Genomic DNA, 25,346 nt, shown 5'->3' on the forward strand with positions numbered 1-25,346 from the left:
AAAATCTTTGTGATTCATGTAATTCATAATCAAATATGATGAGATGAGAAATTTTGGCATGTGAAGAATATTAAATGTTCAAAAATATTCTTGTTCTTTTACTGTTCTTTTTTCTTCTACATCCCCCATTCATTTAAATTATTTTATAAAAAAAAAGACTATTACCATTCAGGTCTTTCAAAGCTATTAACATTAGGTTCAAGACATGGTTATAGACTTTGTCAATGAAATTCTGGTGCTTAAATGTGGCTCAAGTCCCTCCTTCAATGTAAGTCTATGAAATTTTCTTGCCTCTTTTTGTAATTAAAATCCCTTTGAAACAATATTTGAGGTATTTATCCTGCTTGTAGCACAAACAGTGAGCGTTCTAAATAAATAAATAACTGCAAAATGTGTACCTTTAGCGGAGCAACAGCTTGTCACTGGGGCAGAACCCTGAAAGGGTCACATTTGTACCCTCTTTACCTCTAAAGGGTGCATATCAGTACCTTGGAGTTAAAAAATATAACCTTAAGATAGTAATATGTACTCTAAAGTTCATATGAATCTTTTAGGGGTAAAGAAGGTACAAATGTGTCCCTTTGAGGGTTCTGCCCCAGTGGCAAGCTGGTGCTCCGCTAAAGTTAACATTTTTGCAATTTTCTTTTTCTTTTTGACAGTGTGGGATGAGTTATGCATCAGTTTAAAGGGTTAGTTCACCCAAAAATGAAAATTCTGTCATTAATTACTCACCCTCATGTCGTTCCAAACCCGTTAGACCTTCGTTCATCTTCGAAACACAATTTATGATATTTTTTATAAAATCTGAGAGTTCTCTGTACTCTCCAAAATGGCGGAAGATGGTAACTCGGGGAGAAGAATTGTTGAATAAATTGTTATTATTGTTTTCTTTGAGGACATAAAGTATTCTCGTAGCACTGATGTCACATGGACTATTTTACCGATGTCCTTGCCACGTTTCTGGACCTGGGAACATTGCAGTTGCATTGCTGTTTACGCAGGGTCAGAGAGCTCAGATTTTATCAAAAAAAAATTGGAACGGGTTTGGAACGACATGACGGCGAGTAATTAATGACAGAATTTTCATTTTTGGCTGAACTATCCCTTTAAGTTTACTGAGAGTTAGGTGTTTGTTAGGAATAGTAATAATGACTAAAACAGCTGTTTTCAAAAAAGTTAATTGGTGAGGGTCTGAATATATTTGCAAGGTGCCGTATACACACTCACACGCCACTCCCCTAACTGCACAAATTCTCTTAAAGGGACAGGTGCACCATTGTAAACACAAGGAGAGATGGAAAGGAGGGAAATGGAGGAAGACTTGTGATGTGTCCAAACAGCTGTTTGCAGTTGCTGCATGTGGTTCCTGTCACACGCTGGAGTGTTTGCCACGTTCTCCTATACAGTGAGAATGAAATGTGACAGGCAGTGAACACCCCAACAAACAGGACGGGCAGCTCTCAGAAACATCTTCACTTGGCGTCACACAGCGTCCATTTTCAGAGTCACTCAGGTGCAGCACCAGCAACGGAGAGTTTGATTCAAAGTGTCACTACATGCACACGTATTCGTACTTTCTTGAACACACCCGCATAACCAGGCCCATGCGGAATCTGCACAGATTTCCGCAGAACGCCCATGATTTACAAAGTCCTACACATCGTTTGCCCCGTGCATCTTGGTTTAATAAATATTTTGGCAAATTTGACAATGCTTTCAGCTGCCAATAAGAATATACCACCCTTAGCTTCACTTTTATCACATTTGATCCATTTCACAGAACTTGGCAATGGAAATTCGGCAGTGGAAACAGTGGAAGTCTGCAGCGGAAACTGCAAGAAAGTCTGCAGATTCCGCTTGCTAATAAACAAGCTTTTTGCCACTTTCATTCCATTCTCCTCCTATAATCGACAGTACTTCCTCATGGAAGACTGAGACTTCAGTCTCTCAGAGTAAAGAAATGATAACAGCTGTTGTTCGTCGCATTTCTGTGATGTTGCAGACAGCTGTTTCCTTGTTTAATTCATAGGTTATGTTCGGATACGTGAGTAGGGTTACAGAGAGCAGTGCGGTATGGGCTGGAAGCATGTTGCAGAAGGCATGCAGGTGTTGTAATATACGGGAGAGCAGAAAAGCGATGGTACGCCGATTTCCATCTTTTCCCCCTTGCTTTCTTTGTCTTTTCTGGCTGCACATGTTCATGTCATCTCTCTGGTTCCCTCACGCACGTGACTCTTTCTTGGAGTGAGGCTTGTTGCCCAGAAGAGCATCTATCTCGCTCACAGTCTGAGGCGTCATCTGAGACAGCACCTAGTGAGAATATGAAAATCATGCTATTAGGGAGTCTGTCTGATTGTAAAATGCCTTTTTTTGAAAGAAGTGAATACTTATTCAGCAGAGATGCATTACATTGGTAAAAAGGCAAGAAATACTTTTATAATGTTACAAAAGATTTCTGTTTCTGATCAATTCTGTTCTTCTAAACTTTCGATTCATCAAAGAATCGTGAAAAAAGCATCACGGTTTTCACAAAAATAACATTGCGATAAACAAAATAAACATTGATAATAATGAGCATCAAACCAGAATATTACAACCCTTGTGGAAAAAGTACACTTAAGCAAACTTTTAAAATGAGTACTTTTTACCAAAACAGTAAAGAACATACTTAAGTGCAAACTGAATGTAATGTTTTCAGACACTTAATTCCTGTTCATTAGGTAAATAAAAAGTAAGTAAATAAAAGGTTAAAGTGTACTTCTGAATTTACTGACAAGCATTTAAGATAAAAAAAAAACATATTTTAATGTAATTTCTATTGAAACTTGTATTTAAATATATTTGTAATTAAACATTTTGCACAAACAATGAATTGAAATTTAGTACAAAGAAAATATATCAACAATATATAAAATAATATAAAATCACTCTATAGTGAAAATTATAATCAAGTACTTAAAATGTGCTTTAGTATGCTAATCAACACGTCAAAATAAGTGTACTTTTTTTAAAAGTCTGACAAAACACATTAAAGACTTTTAATTTGATTATTATTACTTTTTTAAAGTGTGTAAAAACATTATTAAACGTTTATTCTCTTTAAGGTCACTTAAGTGTTCTATTATTTCATTAATATTATATTATCTGCAAGTACAATTAAGCATGTCTTTTTCACAAAGGAATGATTTCTGAAGGATCATGTGACACTGAAGACTGGAGTCACAGGAATAAATTGCATTTTTGAATATATTCAGACTTGTTTATGCTACATTGTGGGGACAACGGAAAAAAAATATTGAAAATAGTAAATGATGTTTATCTGAAAGTGAAACAATGCAAACAGGTTTTCTGTAAGGGGTAGGTTTAGGGTTATGGGGATAGAAAATATCATTTGGTTAGTATAAAAGAAATAGAAGTCTATGGAAAGACCCCACAATTCACAGAAACACGTGTGTGTGTGTGTGTGTGTGTGTGTGTGTGTGTGTGTTACCCGCATGGCTCCAAGGTTCTCAAGAAGCTGGTCTGTATTGGAGACACCAAGAAGTACAGAACTGACCCCTTCGCTACGCAAACACCATGCTGAGTAAGAGATTTCACAAAACATTATTGTACACAAGCACTGGGTTTTCCAATAAACATCAAGAGATTTGAAAGCATAGACCATTCAATAACCATATGATGCATATCGCACAATTATGACAAGCACTTTCTCAGTCTGGCATGCTCTAATTTGCCTGGCTGACTTTATACAACTTCCGGGAGTTGGGCAGCTCATATAAGTGGGCAGCTCGTATAGAGACAGACTCACCAATGGCGAGCTGAGCAGCTGTGCAGCCCAGCCTGTCAGCCACCAAGTGGAGTTCTTTGATTTTTGCCAGCTGTCTGCGCCCTTCTTCACTGTACATTCGCTCTTTTAGCCACTGATAGCCCTAATACACACAGTCACACAACTGAACATTTATCATTGCTCACATGGATTTATTCTTTTTTAGAATATGATTTAGATGATACAATTTCAAACCAAATAGCACTTGGAAATTGAAAAGACATTCAGGAGAAGTGAGAGAAAATCCACTGCTGTTGACAAACTCTTTAGGACTCACTTTCATCGCGGCTCTTGAACAGTCTGGAACACCATCACTGTATTTTCCAGTGATGAGCCCGCATGCGAGAGGAGACCAGGTCATTGCTCCAACACCTGACGCAGCATGTGACAGTCACAAGACATGAGTTGACATCTGTCCTAATTAATCCACGAACTTCAACTTTAAATGAACTAAGATGTTGCACATTAAAAAAAGTTGCATTTGCACTGTAGAATAATACTTCAGTCAATTTTTTCTTTCAGTTCAAATCTTTTCTCGCCGGAGCAGGAGGTAAATACATCCTGCCGTTTTATTCTGCATTGGCGAAATGTAGTTTTGTAGTATGAAACATCAAAAACATCAGAAATAGTTAATTATTTTGTTTTAACTATATGTTTCACCAGTGACTATTTTTATCATGACTTTCTTAACACCCTTAAGTCATTTTACAAAGCACACTTTGTAATAATTAAAATTTAAATAGAAAAATATAAATAAATAAATGAAAGGTTAAATGTATGTTAAATGATATTTTAAATTTCATTCTAAGGAAACTCTTGTTGACTGACCGATCTTGTGGTAGAGCTCTGGCAGCTGCACCTCCACTTTATCCCTCTGGAAATAGTGATACTCGGCCTGATCACATACCGGTGGGATTAAATTAAACTGCCTTGCTACAGAGTACGCCTCCTAAACACACAAACACACAGAAAAGAAGGGGTTAAACTGTCCTTTCAGTGGCCCAGATCTTGACAATCAATCTAAACAGCAGTGTTGTGGAGTAACTAACAGTACAGACATTGATTTAATACATTTTTTGCCAGTAGTAGTAGAAGTGTAGCACGACCAAATGTTACATTGAAATTTTGTATGTAATAATCTATGGTTGCCTGTTTCTGCCACAGAATAAAAAATAAAATATAAAAAGGCAACTTAAGTTTATATATCACAATTCAGACTTTGCTTTCTCATAATTGAAAGATATAATCAGAATTGTGAGATATTACCTTGCAATTGCAAATTTATAACTCGCAATTTCGAAATGTAAACTCTGAAAACAAATGTCAGAAATGTGAAAAATAAACTGAGAAAAATTCTGAATTTTGAGTTGCAATTACTAGTTTTTAATTCTGTGGCAGTGAAAAAACTGAATTGCGAGATATTCAGAATGCTCAGAATTTCTCACAATTCCATGTTTAAAAAAATCACAATTACTTTTTCTTTTTTATTTCATGGCAGAAACGGCTTCCATAATATATTCACAAAATACACTTCCCATTTTGTTTCATATGCAGCATTGGAAACTGCTGGAAAAATTAATTGAATCCTTAAAGGGGTCATCACATGCCCATATTCCACAAGATGACATGATTCTTTAGGGTCTTCATGAAAAGTCTATAACATACTTTGGTTAAAATTTCTCAATGGTAGTGTAAAAAACACCCTTTTTACCCTGTCAAAATCAGCTGTTTTCAGCAAGCCATTTTAGTGCATGTTTCTTTAAAAGCTAATGATCCCTGCTCACCCCGCCCCTCTCTTCTGTGGGGTGATGAGCCGTTCTCATGATACTGTTTACTTTAGCCGTGGAACTTGCTAACTAGCACGTTATTAGGAAAAGCGATTTGCAAAGATTCATGCAAGAACCTTGTACTCACTTCTTCTGTAGATGAAGCTGGATCACGAATGATTTGCGCAAACATAAATGCATTTAGGCAGATCAGAGGATGCATTCCCTTCAAAAACGAACGTAATCCTCTGCATCTTCAGCAGCTCAGATGCCAGGAGTAAATGTCGACTGCTATGTTCATTATTACATCCAACAACAAAACACCTCAATGGCTTAGGGGCCATTCTTGTCTACGTCCCTGCTCTGGCATCGAAACAATGGCAGGGTCTGAGGTAAAACACCAGTGTCAATCAACTATCGTGGGAGGGGCCTGGGTCTGTGTGATGTCACACAGACAGGCATCTGAGAATGGCTTGATATGAGAAAGAGGAAATGACTTAACAAGATTTAAAAAAAAATAAACTTTATCATTATAGGGTGGCACACTGCCAACACACATTTCTGTTCAAACAACTTGTAAAAGTGCATGTCACATCCGATGACTCCTTTAAATTGTGTGGTATTTGTGGTCAAAATGTATGGTCAAATGTAGTTTCATCACTAAAGTATGTTTACATATAAATATGTTTGTTCAAGTTAGATAGAAAAAATGAAATAAAAATAAAAATGATATTGCTGGACAGTAAATTTTAAAAGGCATTATCCCCTTATGTCTTGAGGACTTTAAGATATTTTCTTAAAGGAGTTGCTTGTCTTGGTAATTTTAACTACTTTAATCTGCGAGTACCTTTTGGCTTCACTTACATGAGAAACAGATAAGACACAGGAATGCTCATGGTATGAATTCTGTTGTAACACTTTTTGTTTAGAGACCAATTCTCACCATTAACTAGTTGTTTGTTAGAATGCATATTACTATTATATTGGCTGTTTATTAGTACTTATAAAGCCTTATTCTTCATGACCGTATTTTAGATCCCTTAATCCTTATAACTAATTTATCTTAACAGCAAATTAAGAGTTTATTGAGGCAAGAGTCGAATATAGTGAGAATTGGTCCCCAGAATAAAGTGTGACCAATTTTGGTGGATTGAGAGAAGACAGACCGTACCATGATCTCCATGGCACTCCAGCGTGACGTGCCCCAGTACATGGCCATACCCTGGTTTATAACAAATGTCATCGCACGTACTACCTCTGTAAAAACAAACACACAACAGCACTTCTGATAAGCTATATGCCATAAATTATGCATCCGTAAGACATGCCATGAAAGATGTAAAAGAAATGACAGACCTTCCATAGGGCTGTTCACATCGTTTCGGTTGGCAAAGACAATGTCCACGTAATCCAGCTGGAGTCTAGACAAGGAACCTCTGAGACCTGTAGACACATCGCCATCACTGTCTGTCTGCTTTATTGTGATCGTCTTATTAGTCATAAACAGCACTTTACCTTCTATGATGTGTTTTCTGGACAGGCCTCTCTCTGTCTCTGCCCTGAGGATTATGAATGCAAATGTCAGAGAGGATATGGAGTCAGAAAACCTCTCAAGATGAATACACACAAAATGCAATCAATTTTACTTGTACTGAGTATCAGCATGCTGCAACATGGTTAACAAGCAGCTGATACTGAATAACCTATATTTTAAACACAATATTTTCATTTTATTTGTATATTATGTAAGCTTGTTTCCGCCACTGAATTAAAAAAAAAATTGCAATGTTTTATCTCACAATTCAGAATTTTTTCTTGCCTTTACGAGTTTATTTCCCACAATTATGACTTTTCTTCTCAGAATTGTGAGTTGATATCTGAGTTGATAGCAATTCTGACTTTACACAAAAAAAAATCAGAATTGTGAAATGTAAATTCGCAGTTTTGAGAATAAAAAGTCAGAATTGTGAGATAAAAAAGTAACAATTAAAGTGGCGGAAAACGGATCGCAACTAACTTTTGGATAAAAGTCGGTAAAATTGTTTATCTTCACAAAATCAAGTGTGTTCACATTTTTTTCTTTTGCATTTATTGATTGTTGACTGCAGATTTACAAATTGTCACATACTACATTTTCTGATCACCTAAGATTTATAGTTGACAAACAAATGGTTGAAGAACTGTTATTCATTTTAATACTATTCTGAATTATTTTTGTGTTGGTCTGAATATACTACAAGATAGAACTGAACAGATACTCACTGTCCTCCCCAGTAGATCTTAGTCGTTACAACATAACTGGACCGTCTGAAACAGATTTTTGGGGAGAAAATGGTGCTTATTATAGTGAGGACCAACCTAATACTGTCCTACACTCCCAGAGCACAGAAATACAGAAATTCAAGATAAACATAAAAACATTTTCCATAAATTGAGACAGAGGAATATGTATAGTAGGCTGCGTTGTTCATGTACTCAAACTGTTATGCCACCAAATTAATCAAAAATGACAGACATGAGAACAAAAGCAGGTCACCTCCAGCCTTTCTTCTTGATGATATTCCCTAGAGTGATTTCAGCCCTGCAGAAAAATAAAAATACATAAAATCAGAAAATATTTTTTTTTATTATTATTACTATTACACTACAAATAAAAAAAGAAGAAAATAAGTTTCAGTCTCAATCTCAGTCTGATTTTCTAGAAAACACCTTCAGCATTCTTAAAGCAGATTTTACCTGAGAACCAAAAATGCCAAAATATATTACAGTGGTCATATTATTACAAAAACATGTTTAAACATTATATTATATTATATTTTATTCAAAAATTGTATACATGCATTTTTCCATGTTTGACGACTTATGAAACATAAATGCCACTTAATTTTTTTTGCTTATCCCTACACAGTGATTTTCAGTGTAGTAAATTTACATTTACAGTGTTTATGTGAAGAATGTGGGAAAGACTAAGATAGAAACAAATGCGAGAGGGGCAACAACATGACATAAAGAACAAGAGGAGGCTGAAGGGAAATAGAGAGGAATGGAGACTGAGAGCGAAATATAAAAAAAATCCACAATCACACTTTTACAGGAGCCTCCACTATCTGCACACATTAAAACAAGTGCTGTTTACCTGAAGACACCATTGAATAAAGCAATGATATCCAATAATTTAGCATATAAAATAATCACTATTACTATTTCTTATGCTTTGGTCACGATGTAATCCACCCTGTCTAAATAAGTATTACAGCATTTAACTGACTCACATTGTTTGGTTAGGGGATATGATTGACAGCTTACTATAAAGACAGAAATAAAAACTATAGTTTTATTCCAATAAAACTTAAAATGAACAAAAAATAAAATCTTCTAACATGAAATAAAAAGTAAAGGAACAGGCAAACTAATGACCTTGTGATTGGTGATGAGGTACATTCAGGTTTCTTGCATTTATTTGCAGTACTAATGTCTGAAATTAAATGGTGCCTTAGAGAAGTGAGGTCGATTCCATTACAGTTCAATCTGTGAGGCAAATTTAATAAAACCCATGTAATGTCAGCACATTCAGGAATTCTGCTGATGTGAAAGCAGAACTGACTATGTGTGACCATGTAAGCCCTAATGCAGGTCACCAGAGGCGTCTGCCAGCCAGATGCCCGCTGTATGCAGGACTTTGGAAGCGTGAAATGGAAAGACATGCTTCTTCAACTGTAGTGACCTGTGCATTTAAGAGTGACCTGGCTACTAGCATTGAATCTTTCCAAATTATTTCCTAAATAGATTTGAAAAAAACAACAAAATAAAAATAAACACTGATCAACTATAAAATAAGTTTCAAAATACACAATATACACTCACTGATCAATTTATTAGGTACACCTTGCTAGTACCGGGTTGGACAGACTTTTGCCTTCAGAACTGCCTTAATTCTTCGTGGCATAGATTCAACAAGGTGTTGGAAACATTCCTCCGAGATTTTGGTCCATATTGACATGATAGAGTCACGCAGTTGCTGCAAATTTGTCGGCTGCACATCCATGATGCGAATCTCCTGTTCCACCACATCCCAAAGGTGCTCTATTGGATTGAGATCTGGTGACTGTGGAGGTCCTTTGAGTAAAGTGAACTCATTGTCATGTTCAAGAAACCAGTCTGAGATGATTTGAGCTTTGTGACATGGTGCATTATCCTGCTGGAAGTAGCCATCAGAAGATGGGTACACTGTAGTCATAAAGGGATGGACATGGTCAGCAACAATACTCAGGTAGGCTGTGGCGTTTAAACGATGCTCAGTCGGTACTAAGGGGCCCAAAGTGTACCGAGAAAATATCCCCCACACCATTACACCACCACCACCAGCCTGAACCGTTGAGACAAGGCATGAATGATCCATGCTTTCATGTTCTTTACGCCCAGTTCTGACCCTACCATCTGAATGTCGCAGCAGAAATCGAGACTCATCAGACCAGGCGATGTTTTTCCAATCTTCTATTGTCCAATTTTGGTGAGCCTCTGCAAATTGTAGCCTCCGTTTCCTGTTCTTAGACAGGAGCGGCAACCGGTGTGGTCTTCTGCTGCTGTAGCCCATCTGCTTCAGGATTCGACGTGTTGTGCGTTCAGAGATGGTATTCTGCATACCTTGGTTGTAATGAGTGGTTATTTGAGTTACTGTTGCCTTTCTATCATCTCTAACCAGTCTGCACATTCTCCTCAGACCTCTGATATCAACAAGGCATTTTCGTCCACACAACTGCCGCTCACTGGATATTTTCTCTTTTTCGGACAATTCTCTGTAAACCCTAGAGATGGTTGTGCATGAAAATCCCAGTAGATCAACACCAACAACCATTCCACGTTCAAAGTCACTTAAATCCCCTTTCTTCCCCATTCTGATGCTCGGTTTGAACAAGTCGTCTTCACCACATCTAGATGCCTAAATGCATTGAGTTGCTGCCATGTGATTGGCTGATTAGCAACTTATGTTACCAAGTAATTTAACAGGTGTACCTAATGAGTGTAGTTGGGAAGCATGTGTATGGATGTTTGTTAACATCAGTCATCATGTCAACAGCAATTTCGACAGGCCCTTTACTGCCTGACATATAAAATCAGATTTTTCAAAATGGAACAATTTATTGAAACTTTAAACAAGATATATAAAAAGTTGTGCATTTTGTTGTTTTGTTGTTTCATTTTTTATTTATTATATTTGCTTCATCGGGAGTTTATGGCTCATATAATACAGAAGAATATGGAGCTTATATTCGAGGAATAAAAAATATAATGCTATGGAAGTGATGACTGAGACAGACAAATAACCATTCCTCAAAAGCCTGATGATCATATTTGATTCACATATTTTAACATATATAAAAAAATTAAATAAAAAAAGATTATTATATCATATTATATTATATAAGAATATTATTATAATTATAATCAAATAAAATTGCTTTAGTCCAGTAAATATTCATCTTAAATTATTCAAAAAAAAAATTGTTATTACATTTAATTTATAAACATCAGTAAAAACCACAAGCTGAAGGTGCATATTTTCATAATTATACTAAACAATCTTTACATGCTAAAAAACAGACATATCAGTCAGACAACAGCATGTAGTAGATTGTGTACAACAGGTTTTTTTGTTTTTTTTTTCAGCAATGTTTTCATCATGTTGATCATTTCAAGATCTCAATTTGTGTATCAAATATGATCCAGTAGGCTTTATAACCTTAAGGAAAGTGTATGTTTGACAACGGTCAGTTTACAGTGTATGGATTTTTAAATATTAATTTAATATCAGGTCATAAAAGATGCATGTGTAACCACTCCTATAGCAGGCCTCCATTACACATGCATAATAATTATAAAAGAATTAGTTATTTGAAAATGGTTTTAGATGGAGTATAGCATGTCACACCACAGGACATGTTGACTTTTCAGGGGTCATTCACGTAATCTACACAGCTCCAAATGACGATCAGCATGTCGTTAGATAATCCCTCCAATCACAAAGATCTCCAAACAGCTCTTCAGTTCACTCCACCTTTTTTTTTTTTTTAAGTAGCTAGGTTATATCACACTACATCAGGACTGTGCAATCCTGCTCCTGGTGGGCCTCCATCCAGCAGAGTTTAGCTCCAGTCTGCTCCAACACATCTGTTTAATTAGGACTGGAGTGGAACTTTGCAGGAAGGCCCTCCAGGAGCAGGACTGGACTCGACTACACCACTGCCTACAAATGAAGATCTCAATTCTGTGTAGTCAGAAAGAGAGATGTAAAAAGAAAACAACCAGAGCCTTGTTAAAAAGAAGAGTACTTAAAAAGGAGAGAGCTTATTAAGAAGAAAAGTGCTTATAAGAATGCTTATTAAGGAAATATTACACTTTAAAACAATATGCTTGAGTGTGAACTCAATGACAATTGCATGTTGATTGCAATAAAATTTATTTTAAATGCAATTTGCTGAGCTAGAGTATTTTGACCTACTTGCGTACATTTTTATAATACACTGTAAAAAATCAAAAGTTGAGAAAACGTAAACGTTTAAGACAACCAGCTTCAGGAGATTTTTGAGTTTTCTCAACTTGTTTTTGTAGGTGATTTTTTTTTTTCTTCATCTTTTTGTTGTATAAACTGAATACAACAAATTGAGAAAACTCAAAAATCTCCTGAAGCTAGTTGCCTTAAACTTTAACGTTTTCCCAGCGCTTGATTTTTTACAGCATTCATGGTAAACTAAAATATACTTCAATGTCATTTAATTTTCATTGAAACTTGTATTTCAAAACATATTTGTAGTAGCACATTTGTAATGATGATGTTGCAGTTTAGTGCATTTAAAATATATTAACTTTAAATGTTATATTGAATAACATATGGTACTACAGTTAAAATTTTAATAAGTATAACGTGCTTTAGTATGTTAGTCAGCAACATTTTATTTTTGGGTGATCTGTTCCTTTAAATCAAACGCAAATTTTTAAGAAACATATTAGCATACTCTGTAAATACATTTACTTTAAGTTATATTATATTATCTAAAATGAGAATTTTTATGAAAAAATATACTACTTTTGCACTACAAGTCCACATTCAATACTATTAAGCACACTTCTTTTTCACAAAATACACTCAGAAAAACATGTTTATTGGCAGGGACAAACACATATTCAGCCCCAAATCTATGTTTCTGGTCCAGTACTTGACAGGACAGCGGAGTAACAGCAGAATGCAGTACACAGAATCTCTCATCCCATGCACTGGTGGGAATCGTACCTGCCTGAAGCATACACTTCTGCCGTGTCGAACAGATTTACTCCATTCTCATAGGCTATCGTCATCAAACTCTCCGCCATCTACAGAAAAGCATCCACACACAAACTCATGCAGAAGATGACAGAGATCTGACCCCTTAAAGAAATCATCTTGGTGCAAAACATTTCAGTTACCACCAAAAAAGTATTGAAACTTGTGTAGACTATCATGCATTAGATATGTTTATGTTTGTTATTACTGCATATAAATATATAAAAAATATATAAAACACTCTGACATTTCTCAGAATATCTTCTTTTAAGTTGGAGTTTAAGTTACAGTATGGAATGGCACGAGTGTGTAAATATATATAAATAATAATGTACCAAGATAATGTGAAATTAAGAAAAACTTTTTTTTCACCTCATCGGAGATCTGAGATCCAAATGTCACCCAGGTACCTGTGGACAGAAAGACAATGTGTGAGACAGTGTTATAAGAATTGGTAAAATAATGATTGATTTCAACAGATTTCCCAACATTCCCGCTGTCTGTCATTGGTTACAATACAGGTATCCCTGCCAAAAACCTCAGCCCGATGATTGAGCTAATGCTGCTGTGTAAGGCTGGTTTAGATGCTCAGATGGATGTTGTGGCTTATTTATAGTTGTCAGTGCATAAGCTTGGATAAATGAAAGCATTTAAACATGGAAAAAATCGACACTTCAGCTTTAAACAAATAACTGACTCTCCAGTTTAATCTTTGAACAATTTCAGTCTTAAACAGAGATAACCAAAGCTTAGTTACTCACCAAGACCCAAGCAAGACACACGTAGACCCGACTTTCCAAGGTTTCTGAGAGAAAAAGTAAGAGAAAGAGAGAGAATTTAGTCATTTGAACCATAATATTCTGTAACTACGATATTCTGTAGTTTTATGAAATTAACATTTACTCAAAGTTGTGCTACACTGTCAATATTCAGTTAATATCAGGTCTTAAAGATGCATGTATAACACATCTATTACATTCATTTTCATAGCCTTCAATTCACAAAGTGTTCACAAACAACAATGCACAGGATAAAGGAATTTTTTTTAAACAAAATACCAAAAATAAATTTTTTTATAATATAATTAATCAATTACTTAAAGGCATAGCTGACTGATTAATCGATTATCAGAATAATTCCAGATTAATTACCCTACACCATACATTTATGGATGTCAACTCCTCATCTTAACATCAGCTAGCATATATTGACTAATGGATATGGAGCCGTATTCAAAACCATTGTAAAATAGCCAATAAAAAAAGTGTTGAATGCTGTAGTAGCACCCTTGGTGTTTTAATTACAGATGCATTCTGTTCGCGAGAACACCAGTTGAAGATCAGCTATGCCTGCTTTTCATTTCAGCCTCTGCTCGCTTATGTGTCCGATAGAAACAGAGAGATAGAAAGAGACAGATTGTCAGCGTGTTTAGATCGAGGCGGCTGAACCACGCTTTCTCTTCTCTGCATCTATTTTTGTTTTCCCGGCAAGTCTATTTATAGAAATGTTGCAACTGTGCATTTGTTTGCATCCAGTGTGTGTGTGTGTGTGTGTGAGAAAGTGTATGGAATGGACTATTCATTATATTGATATAGACGTATTACCAGCCAAGACCGTGAGGAATTGCTAAATTAGTAGCATGAATCATTAATTTTATCTAAAAAAGCAGAGAAAAAGGCACATCTATTCATTACATGAGAGGAATGGGTGAGAGAGGTAGAGAAAGCTGCAAAGCTCTTTCTCGCGGAAACAAATATTTTCACTTTCTCTGTCACCTTTCATTTTTATCTTTCTCCATCCTTCGCTCTTTTCCATAGCGCTGCATTAGAACTGAATCACACACGCACGCACACATCTATATGCATGTATATGATGAGAAGCCTCGGGGAGGAATACATGAAGATGATGGTGCTGAATATTCACAGTGGATGCTGCATGTTTACATGCACCCATACACACACACACACACACACACACACACATTTTTCTATCATGGTGGGGACTTTCCGTGATATTTTCCATCCTCTAAACCTAACTCTCACAGAAACCTGCAATATTAGTTTTGCTATATATATATAGTAGTATGTAGAATTTAGAATGCTATTATTTACTCATCCTCACCTCCTGTTGTTTTAATACTGTGTGGAACACAAAAAGAGTATCGCTCTTTTCCATGCAACTGGTCCCTGTAATTAAGGCTTTTAACCGGCATAATGCATTCAAAATCTGCATACAATGTTCACATTCCAGGACTGTTTAGAAAAATAGTTTTTAAGTAAAACCATACTTTATCTGATCAGCAACTCATTAAGGAGTGAATGTGAAAACATTTTTTGTTACTATATTATTAACATGTTATTACTGCATTTACGCCTTTTTTATTGATTAAAAATGAAAATATATATTTCCATATTGATGAGAAATTAAATTTAAATATATCATTCTATAAAATTAGAAGAAGAACAAATAATCTGAGAATTGCCAGTAGCCTACTACCCCACTGGAATGAAGAAATGTAATTACATTAATTTAACTTTATACGCAACCCATGATTGTTCAAGAACAGTCCAAATTCATTTCTGACAAACGACCCAAACACAAAACATGTAACATTTTTACAGTCCTTCAACGCATACAACCATATAAATTGTTTGTGACTTCCCTGAAATATGACCCAGAAGTGTTTACTAAATTAGAGCCCCAACAACATAACATGCCACAGAAACCTTTGTATTAATCTAAAGTGCCCTTTTATCCAAATTATAATTTGGGATTCATGTAGCGTTATTTGTAGAACAGTGCATTAAAGCAACACAAAAATCATGAGCTCAGTCCCATTATATTCACAAAATGTTTCAGACATTGAATGCACCATAAAACACTTTCCAAAGTGTCTGAAAAGGAAAAAGGTGGGTAAGAGATGCTGTAATAAAAGTTCATACATTGCGTTTAAATGAAGCCACATTTTGATTGGTAATGATGGCCATTATTTTTACACCAGCTAGAGGGCGCTTAACGTAACTATAGGTCAAAACAAGCTGCTTGCACAAACGACCTATTGGGTGTCATGAATCTGGCCTACGAACTTCCGTTAGCTCACCACCAGAGGTCACTCACTCACCACAGGGACTCTTGCACTACACTAACTGTTGTACGCCACCTCAGACTACAATTCCCATCATCCATTGCACTGACGACACACACAGCTGATTGCACTGATCACACACCCTACATAAACCATGGACTTCCTCTTCCTCTCGGCCGAGTATTGTTTAGCGTATATCCTAGCAATAGCTACTCTACAGAGCGGTCTCAGTTGTTAGTCTTTCCTTGCTAGTTTTCTCGTGTTTGATACCTGCCCGTTGTTTCCTGGATTAACCCTTTGCCTTGCCGTTCGGACTTTGTTTGCACCTTGTTTGGATTATTGCTGTGTACCTGCATTATCTCTCTTTGCCTTGCCCCTGTTGGATATTGTTCGCCGATCTAAGACCCACGCTTGCCCTAGGACTACTCTTTGTCTTGCCATATATATTCCTGTTTGCCAATGTTTGACCCATGCTTGTTTCCGACCACTCCTTTTAATAAAGCCTTACAAATGGATCCCCATGACTCACGTGTCATTACAGAGGGAGGAAAGTCTCACCATTTGTTTTAAGTGGTTACATCTCTTAAAAACTAATTGTTTAATCTATTTTTAGAAATTTTTATGTAACTCTTCTAAGTCAAAACAGACATGAATGCGTTATTATTATTAAGGGTTAAAGCTATAAACAGATACAAAAGCACCATCTTGTAAATCATGCAAATAATCTATCAAACTCATGCTCTGTGTTCAACATTTTATTTAGCTGAATACCATGTGTGAAAAACAGACTGAAATTCAACTTCCAGTGGGCTGTTAAATGCTACGACTGAGTCACAGAGTCAGAAAACCAAATCTGCTGAACCAGATCAGCTGACTGATTGAAAAGAGCTCACGAATCTGACATATTTATCTCTCATAAGTGTGCCAAAAACAAATAGGACGGGCATCAAGATTTTTAGTGATTACCGACTTGTCCCTCACACAATGTATTGAAAAGTCAAGCCCTATTAATGGCATGGAAAAAGTAACCATGCATTATTTTTGAAAAGTCAGCATATTAAAGTGACCCTGAAGACTGGAGTAATTATGCTGACAATTCAGCTTTGATTACAGGAATAAATTACATTTTAAAATAAATTTCAATAGAAAAATTAAAACTAATAATATTTTACAGTATTGTTGTTTTTACTGTATTTTTTTGATCAACTCAATGCAGCCTTGGTGAGTAGAAGAGATTTCTTTCAAAAACATTAAGAAATCTTAGCAACACCAAACAACAGTATGTAATGACAACATTTTAATTTATGGGTAAACTAATCTATGGACCAGCCAACATGAGGTGTTTACTAACAATATTTCCAAAACCTGTAACCCCCCACACACAATTTTCACATTTTTGCAAAACACAAATGCATATATTCCTAGATGCTGACTCTTGCATTATGTCCAAGACAAGTGATATCTCTACCATGAGTTGATTTTCCAAACAGCAGTTGCGACAAACAATGAGCACTAGTAAATTTTTTAATCATTCAGTTAGCCATTGTGGAAAATACTATACAAACATATATTGTCTGGTTGTGACTGGGTTATGTGCCGCAACATTTCAGTTTGAGAGTTTTTTTTACTGAGTTTATAATAAGTAAAGGCTTTATTTGTCAAAGAAATTTGTTGCAAAAGATAGAAAAGTGCTTTTAAAAACCACAAACTCTCTACATCTATCTATTTTGTCTCTGTTATGCACACAGGCTTTTTTCTGTGAAACGGAGAGGTTTAATAATGCCGAGATCTCGGCAGATTCTCTTTTTCCTACCATAAGTCTCACTATAAATCATCCTGCTGACACACAAACACATGCTGTATAACGCCGGCCACTGCAACAACCACTGAATTCTATTTACTTATATGTTTATATAGGGTATGTACAGATAGACACAAAATTGCAGTTTGCATAGAAATCCACGTTAAGTGCTTTTGTAAAATGCTGGAGTACTAGAGTCTACCCATACAATTGCTAGGTTGCTAAGGCAGCATCACTATCACTATTGTGATGCTATATTTAATAATAATCTATTATTCCCTATTTTTAGTGCAAATGGCTGTGCGTCTACAACTGTAAAAGACGAACAATCACAAATTAATATCTGGGAATATCGCCATGATGAAATTACAAATTGGAGTATAAATATCTGTAAATAAATATTTATACAATACATACCATAAAGTATTTTGTGTTATTTAGAAGTAGGTAGGAGTGGGGTTAGGTGGTCTGATACCTAGAAAGTATGAATATTTATACACTTTCAACTTTTATCCTATTTTTAAATAAAATTTATACTTTCACATATGCAAAGAATTACATGCAAAGAAGACCAGGGCCCATATTCATAAAGATTCTAAGAATCCTCTCAGAGAGCTCCTATTTTAGCTTAAAAATGTCTAACTAGGAGTCTCAGGACCAATCTGAGAGCAACTCTGAGCAAGGAAAAGACAAAACCTTTTTATCTTAGTGAGGAGGCGGGGCCGACCCCGTTGCTAGGAATGACACAGTCTTTTGAAGACTGTGATTGGTTGGTTGTCAAGAAGGAAATAAAAGAGCACTTTTAAGAGTAGGGTATATTATAAGTCTTCACTTTGAAATTACAGGCGTAATTTTTCCTCTCGCTCTTTCTCTCTCTCTCACACACACACACACACACACGTTGGTTTTTGTGGTTTATGGGGACTCTCCATAGGCGTAATGGTTTTTATACTGAACAAACTGTGTGCTATTGCCCTACACCTAAACTTAGCCCTCACAGGAGACTTTGTGCATTTTTAGATTTTCAAAAAAACACCATTTAGTATGTTTTTTAAGCCTTTTCAATTACGTGGACATAGGCAGTGTCCTCATAAACTACCTTCATATTGTAATACCTCTGTCATACCCATGTCATTATACAAATTTGTGTCCTCATAAACCACATAAACATGCACACACACACACATTATATATGTATATATATTCTTTATTTTTTATTTACCATGCTGTCATACTTAACGTGTTTTATAGGAAATGAACAGAGACATATAAGCCTAATAAGTACTGTAACAGACCCAAATCATCACTGCTGCATAGTTGCATTTTTCCAGTTGCCAAATATGTTAATGTAGTGATTACATCCATTTATGGCGCTATGGCATTTCAGTGCGGTGTCTGAGATGTTAGCGTGTCTCTAATAAGATCGGTCACAAACATGATCCCTGCACGATCTAATGTGTAGTGTCTTATTAACTCACTGTCATGCATTGTGTGCAACGCAATTTCTTCTCCCTCTTCATGTTTCGTCCATTTTCTCCACTGCTAAAGACACTCTTAAACCCCTTAAAAGTCCTCGTCCGTACTCCTAACAATTTTGGACCTTAAGACCTCTTTTAAGGGTTAAGATGCTTTCTGAATTACTTTACTAGGATCTTTTCTTTAATTTTAAGAGGAAACACCCACATTTCTAAGAATTTTCTTAGAATTTTGTTACTAGGAGCAACTCTTAGCACTAAAATTCTTCATGAATACGGGCCCTGATCTTTTCTTCTTGAATAACTTTTCAGAATTGTCTATCTCCGCAACAGAGAAACTTACTTTTAGCTGCTCTCACTGCTGCAAAGAAAATGTCAGTCAGTCGCTGGGTTCCTCCCCATTTGATGATCAGACGTGTATGGGGCTTATCTTTGCTTGACATTGTATATGGAACTATCTACAGCTCGTATTCATGGAGCAAAGACAAAAACTTTGAAGACCTTTTTTTTAAGATAAACTGTAGAGTTTATGTCAGCTTGAGTGCTGCTGTCATTAAAGCAAAAATAAAATACCAAACTCTAATTCATTCTCAAATGTATTTATTTGTTTTTTCTTTTTTTAATGAAACGTTTAACTCTAATTGTTATGCTGATAATATAATTTGCAATGACGTGACATATATTTTCACTTGTGGTCTCAGACTGTTGGACCCCACTGTACTGCAAAGGTCACATCATACATCAACACAGACATCAGGCAGATTCATAAAAATCAGAAATGCAGAGCACACAACACCATCCAGACACACTCCTCTCAGAATACTGCAGTGCACCACAACAGGGTGGAGAGAGAGACAGAGAGAGAGAGATGGAGAGAGAGCAACAAATGTGAGTGAAGGCAGATAAAGTGGAAATGAAATAATGACGAGATGAGGCAAAATTGAGAAAACAGAAATAGGCAGAGGACAAAGAGTGAAAAGCAATGCGACAGAAAGACAGAGGGAACAATATTAAGGGAGAGTGGTGAATATTGAGAGAGAGAGAGAAAAGAAAATGAACAGCAGTGGTGGGAGAGAGCAGCACACATTTCTCCACAGTGTGTCTGTCTGCAAGCCGTAAAAGGCCCATTCTGATTAATGTACTTTATAATGAGTTAGCATAGGCAATTACTGCACATGCTGAGAAGTGGGGAAAAAAGTGAGTGAGCAAACGCGAGAGAGAGAGAGTTATGTGTAGAATGGCTTTCTATCATGCAACTCCTAGTATTCAGTGTGTGTGTGTGTGTATATATATATATATATATATATATAGATATATATATGTATGTATGTATATATAGAAGAAGTGTATATATACTGTGCACCAGAGAATATTGCATAATGTAATGTGCTCAGCTTCATCTTCCATTTCTTATGTGACGAATGAACCGAGAGGAATACCAAGCATAAGTTTGATCATATCCTAAAGTTATACTGAACAGATAATCCAACAAAAGTGGAATAACTGTACATTTCATGCTGATGTGGAAGTATGTACTGTGCAGTAGCTCTGGCTGAATTTATTTTCACTATTATTTTACTAGAAATAGTCATATTGAAATCAATGACTTTTTTATGTTTATTCATAAATTTTTTTTAAATATCCTGAAAAGTCTGAAGAGGTTGTTAAGTTTTTCCTATATTAATATTCATTTATTATTTAATTTAGGTATATCCCCTTTAACTATATCCCCCTCGGTACAAATCGCATTTGGCATTGGGCCCTTCGAATCGTCCTAACTTCCAAGCAATGAAAATTAACTCACTTAATCATGATTTTTTTCACCCTCACGTCATTCCAAACCTACAGTATATACATTTATTTCCCCTATTAATATAAAAAAGAGATTTTAAAACTGTCTCAGTGTTTTGAACCCCCACCAACTTGAATTTTATGAGCAAAAGAGTAGAAACATCATTCAGAATATACCTACTAGCTTGTACTTATTTGAACAATGACTGAGACTTGGTGTTACGAGCACTTCCTCTGTCTGATTGCCTCTTCAAGATTAATCGCTTTTTGTATTCCCCAATTGTAAGTCGCTTTGGATAAAAGCGTCTGCCAAATGACTAAATGTAAATGTAGAATATCTGGTTGCACTTTATTTGAGGGTATGTGCAGTTACAGTGTACAGACCCAAGAAAATACTAATATAAGGGTACTGTGTCTATATGGACTTGACATAGGTTAAGTTCAGTTTCAGGGGTAGGTTCAGGGTTAGTACTTAGTTCTGACACAGTCTTCTTTTTTGTTTAGCATAAAGAAATAATTTCATAAAAAGAAATGTGTATACCATCCCTTTAATAGCATTGTTTATGCTATTGAATCAGCATTAAACAGCATAAAACAAATCAGCATTGAAAAAAAGTGTTACATAGGCATAGGCTGATGATCAATATGTCCCAAAATGCATTTAAAAAAGGTCCATTCTCTGGAAACCCTCACTCTTTATCAGTGTAATCTAGGCATCGTATTGAAACATAATCTTCTCCACAGTTCATAATGCAGCTATTCACTTGGCTAACCTAGTAAATGCTTGCAGTGCTACAATGTTACATTGGTAATGGAAAACTAACCATGATGGTGAGTCTCATTTTCTGTGATTCTACAGTGTCTGGGACAGGAATGAAATGTTTCATGACATTATACTAGCAAAACAAATTGAATGCAGTTAAATATGAGTCACCATGCCTGTGAGATCAAATGAATTTGCTTAATGTAATAAGCAGATCTGTGTTCATTAACATGACTGCTAGTGCCTATGAGCTAGAACCACAAAACACAAGACTCTAAAACCTAAATATAAATGTGCAAAGAGTTGGAATACTGGTCTTGTGGAGTACTCTAGAGGTTTGGGACTTGGGTTAAGCCATGGTCTAGTTTTGGGCCTCAAGTGTTCTAGTCTTGGTCAGAGTCTCAGGGGATCTGCAATTGGTCTGGGTCTTGGGGGTCTGGTTTTGACTCCATCCCTGTATAGATACACACATAGAGGAACTGGAGTTGTTCTCTAATCCCTCACCCAATTGACTGTTCACTTGTAGTGCATTTCAAAACTTAAACGTGTATTTACTGTATATGCAGATAATATAATATTAATTAAATAAAAGGCCACTTAAGTGAGCTTAACACAATTAAGTACACTTCTAAAAAGAGCACATTGTTATAATGTCAAATTAAAAGAATGTACTTTAAAGTAAATTTGAAATAATTATCTTATATGGTTGTACTAAATTGGTGTACTAAATGATCTTATAATATGGTTGTACTAAATTGGTGTACTTGGTGTACTAAATTGCAACTTTATCACAAATGTATAATTATAAATATTTAAATGTATGACACACAAGTTTCAATATGACATTGAAATTACATTAAAGTATATTTAGTTTATCATAAATGTGTGTCAGTACATTCAGCAGTATACACTTTCACAATATTTCAAAAGTTTAATTAAATTTAATTATTTTGAAAATACGTATAAAAAATGTACTTAAGTCCTACTTAAATAGGCCAAGGTAAAAATAAGCACTCTAAAGTTTAGCTGATGGCTTTAGACATGTTGGCAAAACATTTTTGTTCATATGTTGTGTTGGATAAGTGTTAGAGATTTAATGTTAATCTTAGTTATGGATTTTGTGTTGGAATCAGAGATCACTGTCTCTGACCTGATTGATTTCTTATCGACTAGCAATAAGACCAGCACTGGATCGCTCACTGTTGATTATGATCTTGGGTAACTGAGAGAATTACATATTAGAAGATGCTGGCCAACATCTACCCAAAGCCACCTGATCAGAAGGATCCAGTACACATTAATTTAATTTGCCCATATTTTGTATCCTACTTCTCACTGACCAAAACTGCAGTTAATCATTCTTTGTTTTTACATTAAAATTCCAGACATGTATTTCCAAGTCAACGCTGAAAATCAGAGAGCTAATGCCTGTGAAGAACTGTTTAATTGCACAAGTCTATATTTGTTTTTTTTCACTGGTTACAACCAGATACTTGAGATCTGAATTAGATTAGTTTTACATATTACAGTTTTTCTCGATTGCTAAAACACTACAACCAGGCTTTTGAACTAAAATTTCAAAACCATAATGCCATTTTTAAAACAGCACACCCATTTCCCTAAACACTGCTTTGACACATGGGTCAGATTTGGTGAACTGTTACTGCAAAACTCTACACACAAATCCCTACATTTCTGAGCACTATGCTTACACCATGTGGTCATTTAGAAAGCACTAGCATTCAATATTGTTCACTCAAGTCTGCAAAGTTTGAGCTCAATTAGCACACAATTACCCAAGTGGAAACACTAGACGTCAAAATTTATCACACACCAACCAGAACCTTCGATGGAGATAAAAGGGCCAAAGTCAGCTTACAGTTTTCTCAATGGCTTTGGTGCATTTCTCAGATCAGAAATGAAATTCTCAAAACTGCTTGTTTAACCTCCACATCATCTAGTCACTTGTGCACATCTAGTCACTTGTGCACATGAACAACTTGCGATTGCTTTGGTACATTCATGCAACTGATTATGTACATTGGTCTGCGGTTTCCTATATTACAGTATCAGTTACTATTGTCATGTTGCTCAAAATGTATTATATAGTTCCCTATCAGTCGGTCACTCCGAGTCACGTCGGTGACCGACGAATTGGGATCTCGCTTAGAGAGACCAATCCCCTACGAGAGTATCTAAACGAGCCAATGCACATTGGCATGCGATTATTGCATCCAGCTGCCGCTAATCACAGCGTGAGTATAATTAGGCAGCGGGTGCAGCGCATATTCAGCTTTTCGCTTCGGAGCCGAGCGGTTACATTGTTCTGCTCCTGATCTCTGCTGACGAGTGAATTCAACGAGTTAAGCACGCTCTTTGGGAGACTCTCGTGCTGGCGGTACGGCGCTTCAGCGGCGGTGGTTCTTCCTGTGTCGAGTGGGTTGCACACATCAGGCTGCACTACCCCCTGATTGTGTTGCAAGTGGCCATCTCCCCTGTGCGCTTCAGCACACTGAAAGAGTGATTTCTCTAAAAGAGCATTCACGGGTGCGTCTTTTTAAAGACGACGTTGCATCTGGCAAACTTGACGTTGCGTCTTTGTAAAGACGAGTTGGGTCTTGCTTCAGACAACGTGTCACCCGTGCGTTTCTGGATGCGGTCGTTACCTGGGGCCGGGTGATGGTCATGATCACTGCCTCACATGCCTGGGCAGTAAGCATGCTGAGGTGGCGTTCGTGGATGAGGCATCTTCTCATGGGAAGGTGATCATCTTGGAGTTGCGGGCCAGGCTCCGATACCTCGACAAAGGGACGGAGCTCTGTTGCCCCTGCCTTGATTTGGCCCTCGTTCTGGCTGCAGACAGACGGGGACCATTTCAGGCGGTGGCATGGTGGCAAACCCTCCAGGGAACCAACCCTTGAGGGACCATCGCCCCTCTTGCGCTCCAAAACCAGTTGAGCTGTCAGTGGAGCGTGCTGGGCCCTCTACAAGGGGAGCACCAGCAGTTACCCTGGCGCTCCTCCCGGTCACCAGACGTCGACTGCTGCATCGGAGGGTGAGCTGGAGATTTCTGGGCAAGAAGATTCGGCTGCTGCTGCTCCGGCAGTAGCAGTGCCTGAGTCGGATCTAGAAATCGCGGCTATGCTTTCCCGGGCCACTGAGAGGGTAGGGCTCAAGTGGAGATCCCACCGTGTCCCGAGCCCTCGAGGTTGGACGACTGGTTTCTCGGGGTAGTTTGCGCTGGTTCTCAGCGCCCTGCCCTAGTGCCTCTCTCCCGGAGGTGCATGGGGAGCTTACCAGGTCGTGGACGGCACCTTTTACTGCCAGAAACCGCCCTGCTAGCTCCTCCCCCTCACCACCCTCGGTGGCGCAGCTAGGGGGTATACGGGGGTCCCCCCGGTGGAGCGGTCGGTTGCGATGCAGTTGTGTCCTAATACCGTCTCCACTCGGCGGGGCGAACCGTGCCTCCCCTTCCGGGCCTGTAGGTACTCGTCTGGTCTGTCCGGCGGGGCTTATATGGC

At 36.9% G+C, this 25,346-nt stretch overlaps 1 protein-coding gene across 1 annotated transcript in view; it reads right to left on the reverse strand.

Moving 5' to 3' along the window:
• Positions 1–2,220: 2,220 nt before the first annotated feature.
• LOC306870512 (voltage-gated potassium channel subunit beta-3-like) overlaps positions 2,221–25,346 on the reverse strand; it is a gene marked incomplete at both ends in the record, with an annotated part of 46,074 nt that continues 22,948 nt past the window's right edge. Inside the window, 12 exons of the mRNA XM_079417819.1 lie at positions 2,221–2,310; positions 3,491–3,579; positions 3,809–3,929; positions 4,104–4,198; positions 4,655–4,775; positions 6,764–6,849; positions 6,949–7,151; positions 7,855–7,899; positions 8,129–8,173; positions 12,881–12,960; positions 13,283–13,320; positions 13,672–13,715. Of these exons, the coding sequence (XP_079273945.1) occupies positions 2,221–2,310; positions 3,491–3,579; positions 3,809–3,929; positions 4,104–4,198; positions 4,655–4,775; positions 6,764–6,849; positions 6,949–7,151; positions 7,855–7,899; positions 8,129–8,173; positions 12,881–12,960; positions 13,283–13,320; positions 13,672–13,715 (1,057 nt within the window). The remainder of the gene's footprint in view (positions 2,311–3,490; positions 3,580–3,808; positions 3,930–4,103; positions 4,199–4,654; positions 4,776–6,763; positions 6,850–6,948; positions 7,152–7,854; positions 7,900–8,128; positions 8,174–12,880; positions 12,961–13,282; positions 13,321–13,671; positions 13,716–25,346) is intronic.

This window comes from Barbus barbus (genome assembly GCF_936440315.1).
Source record: "Barbus barbus genome assembly, chromosome: 5".
Taxonomy (NCBI): domain Eukaryota; kingdom Metazoa; phylum Chordata; class Actinopteri; order Cypriniformes; family Cyprinidae; genus Barbus; species Barbus barbus.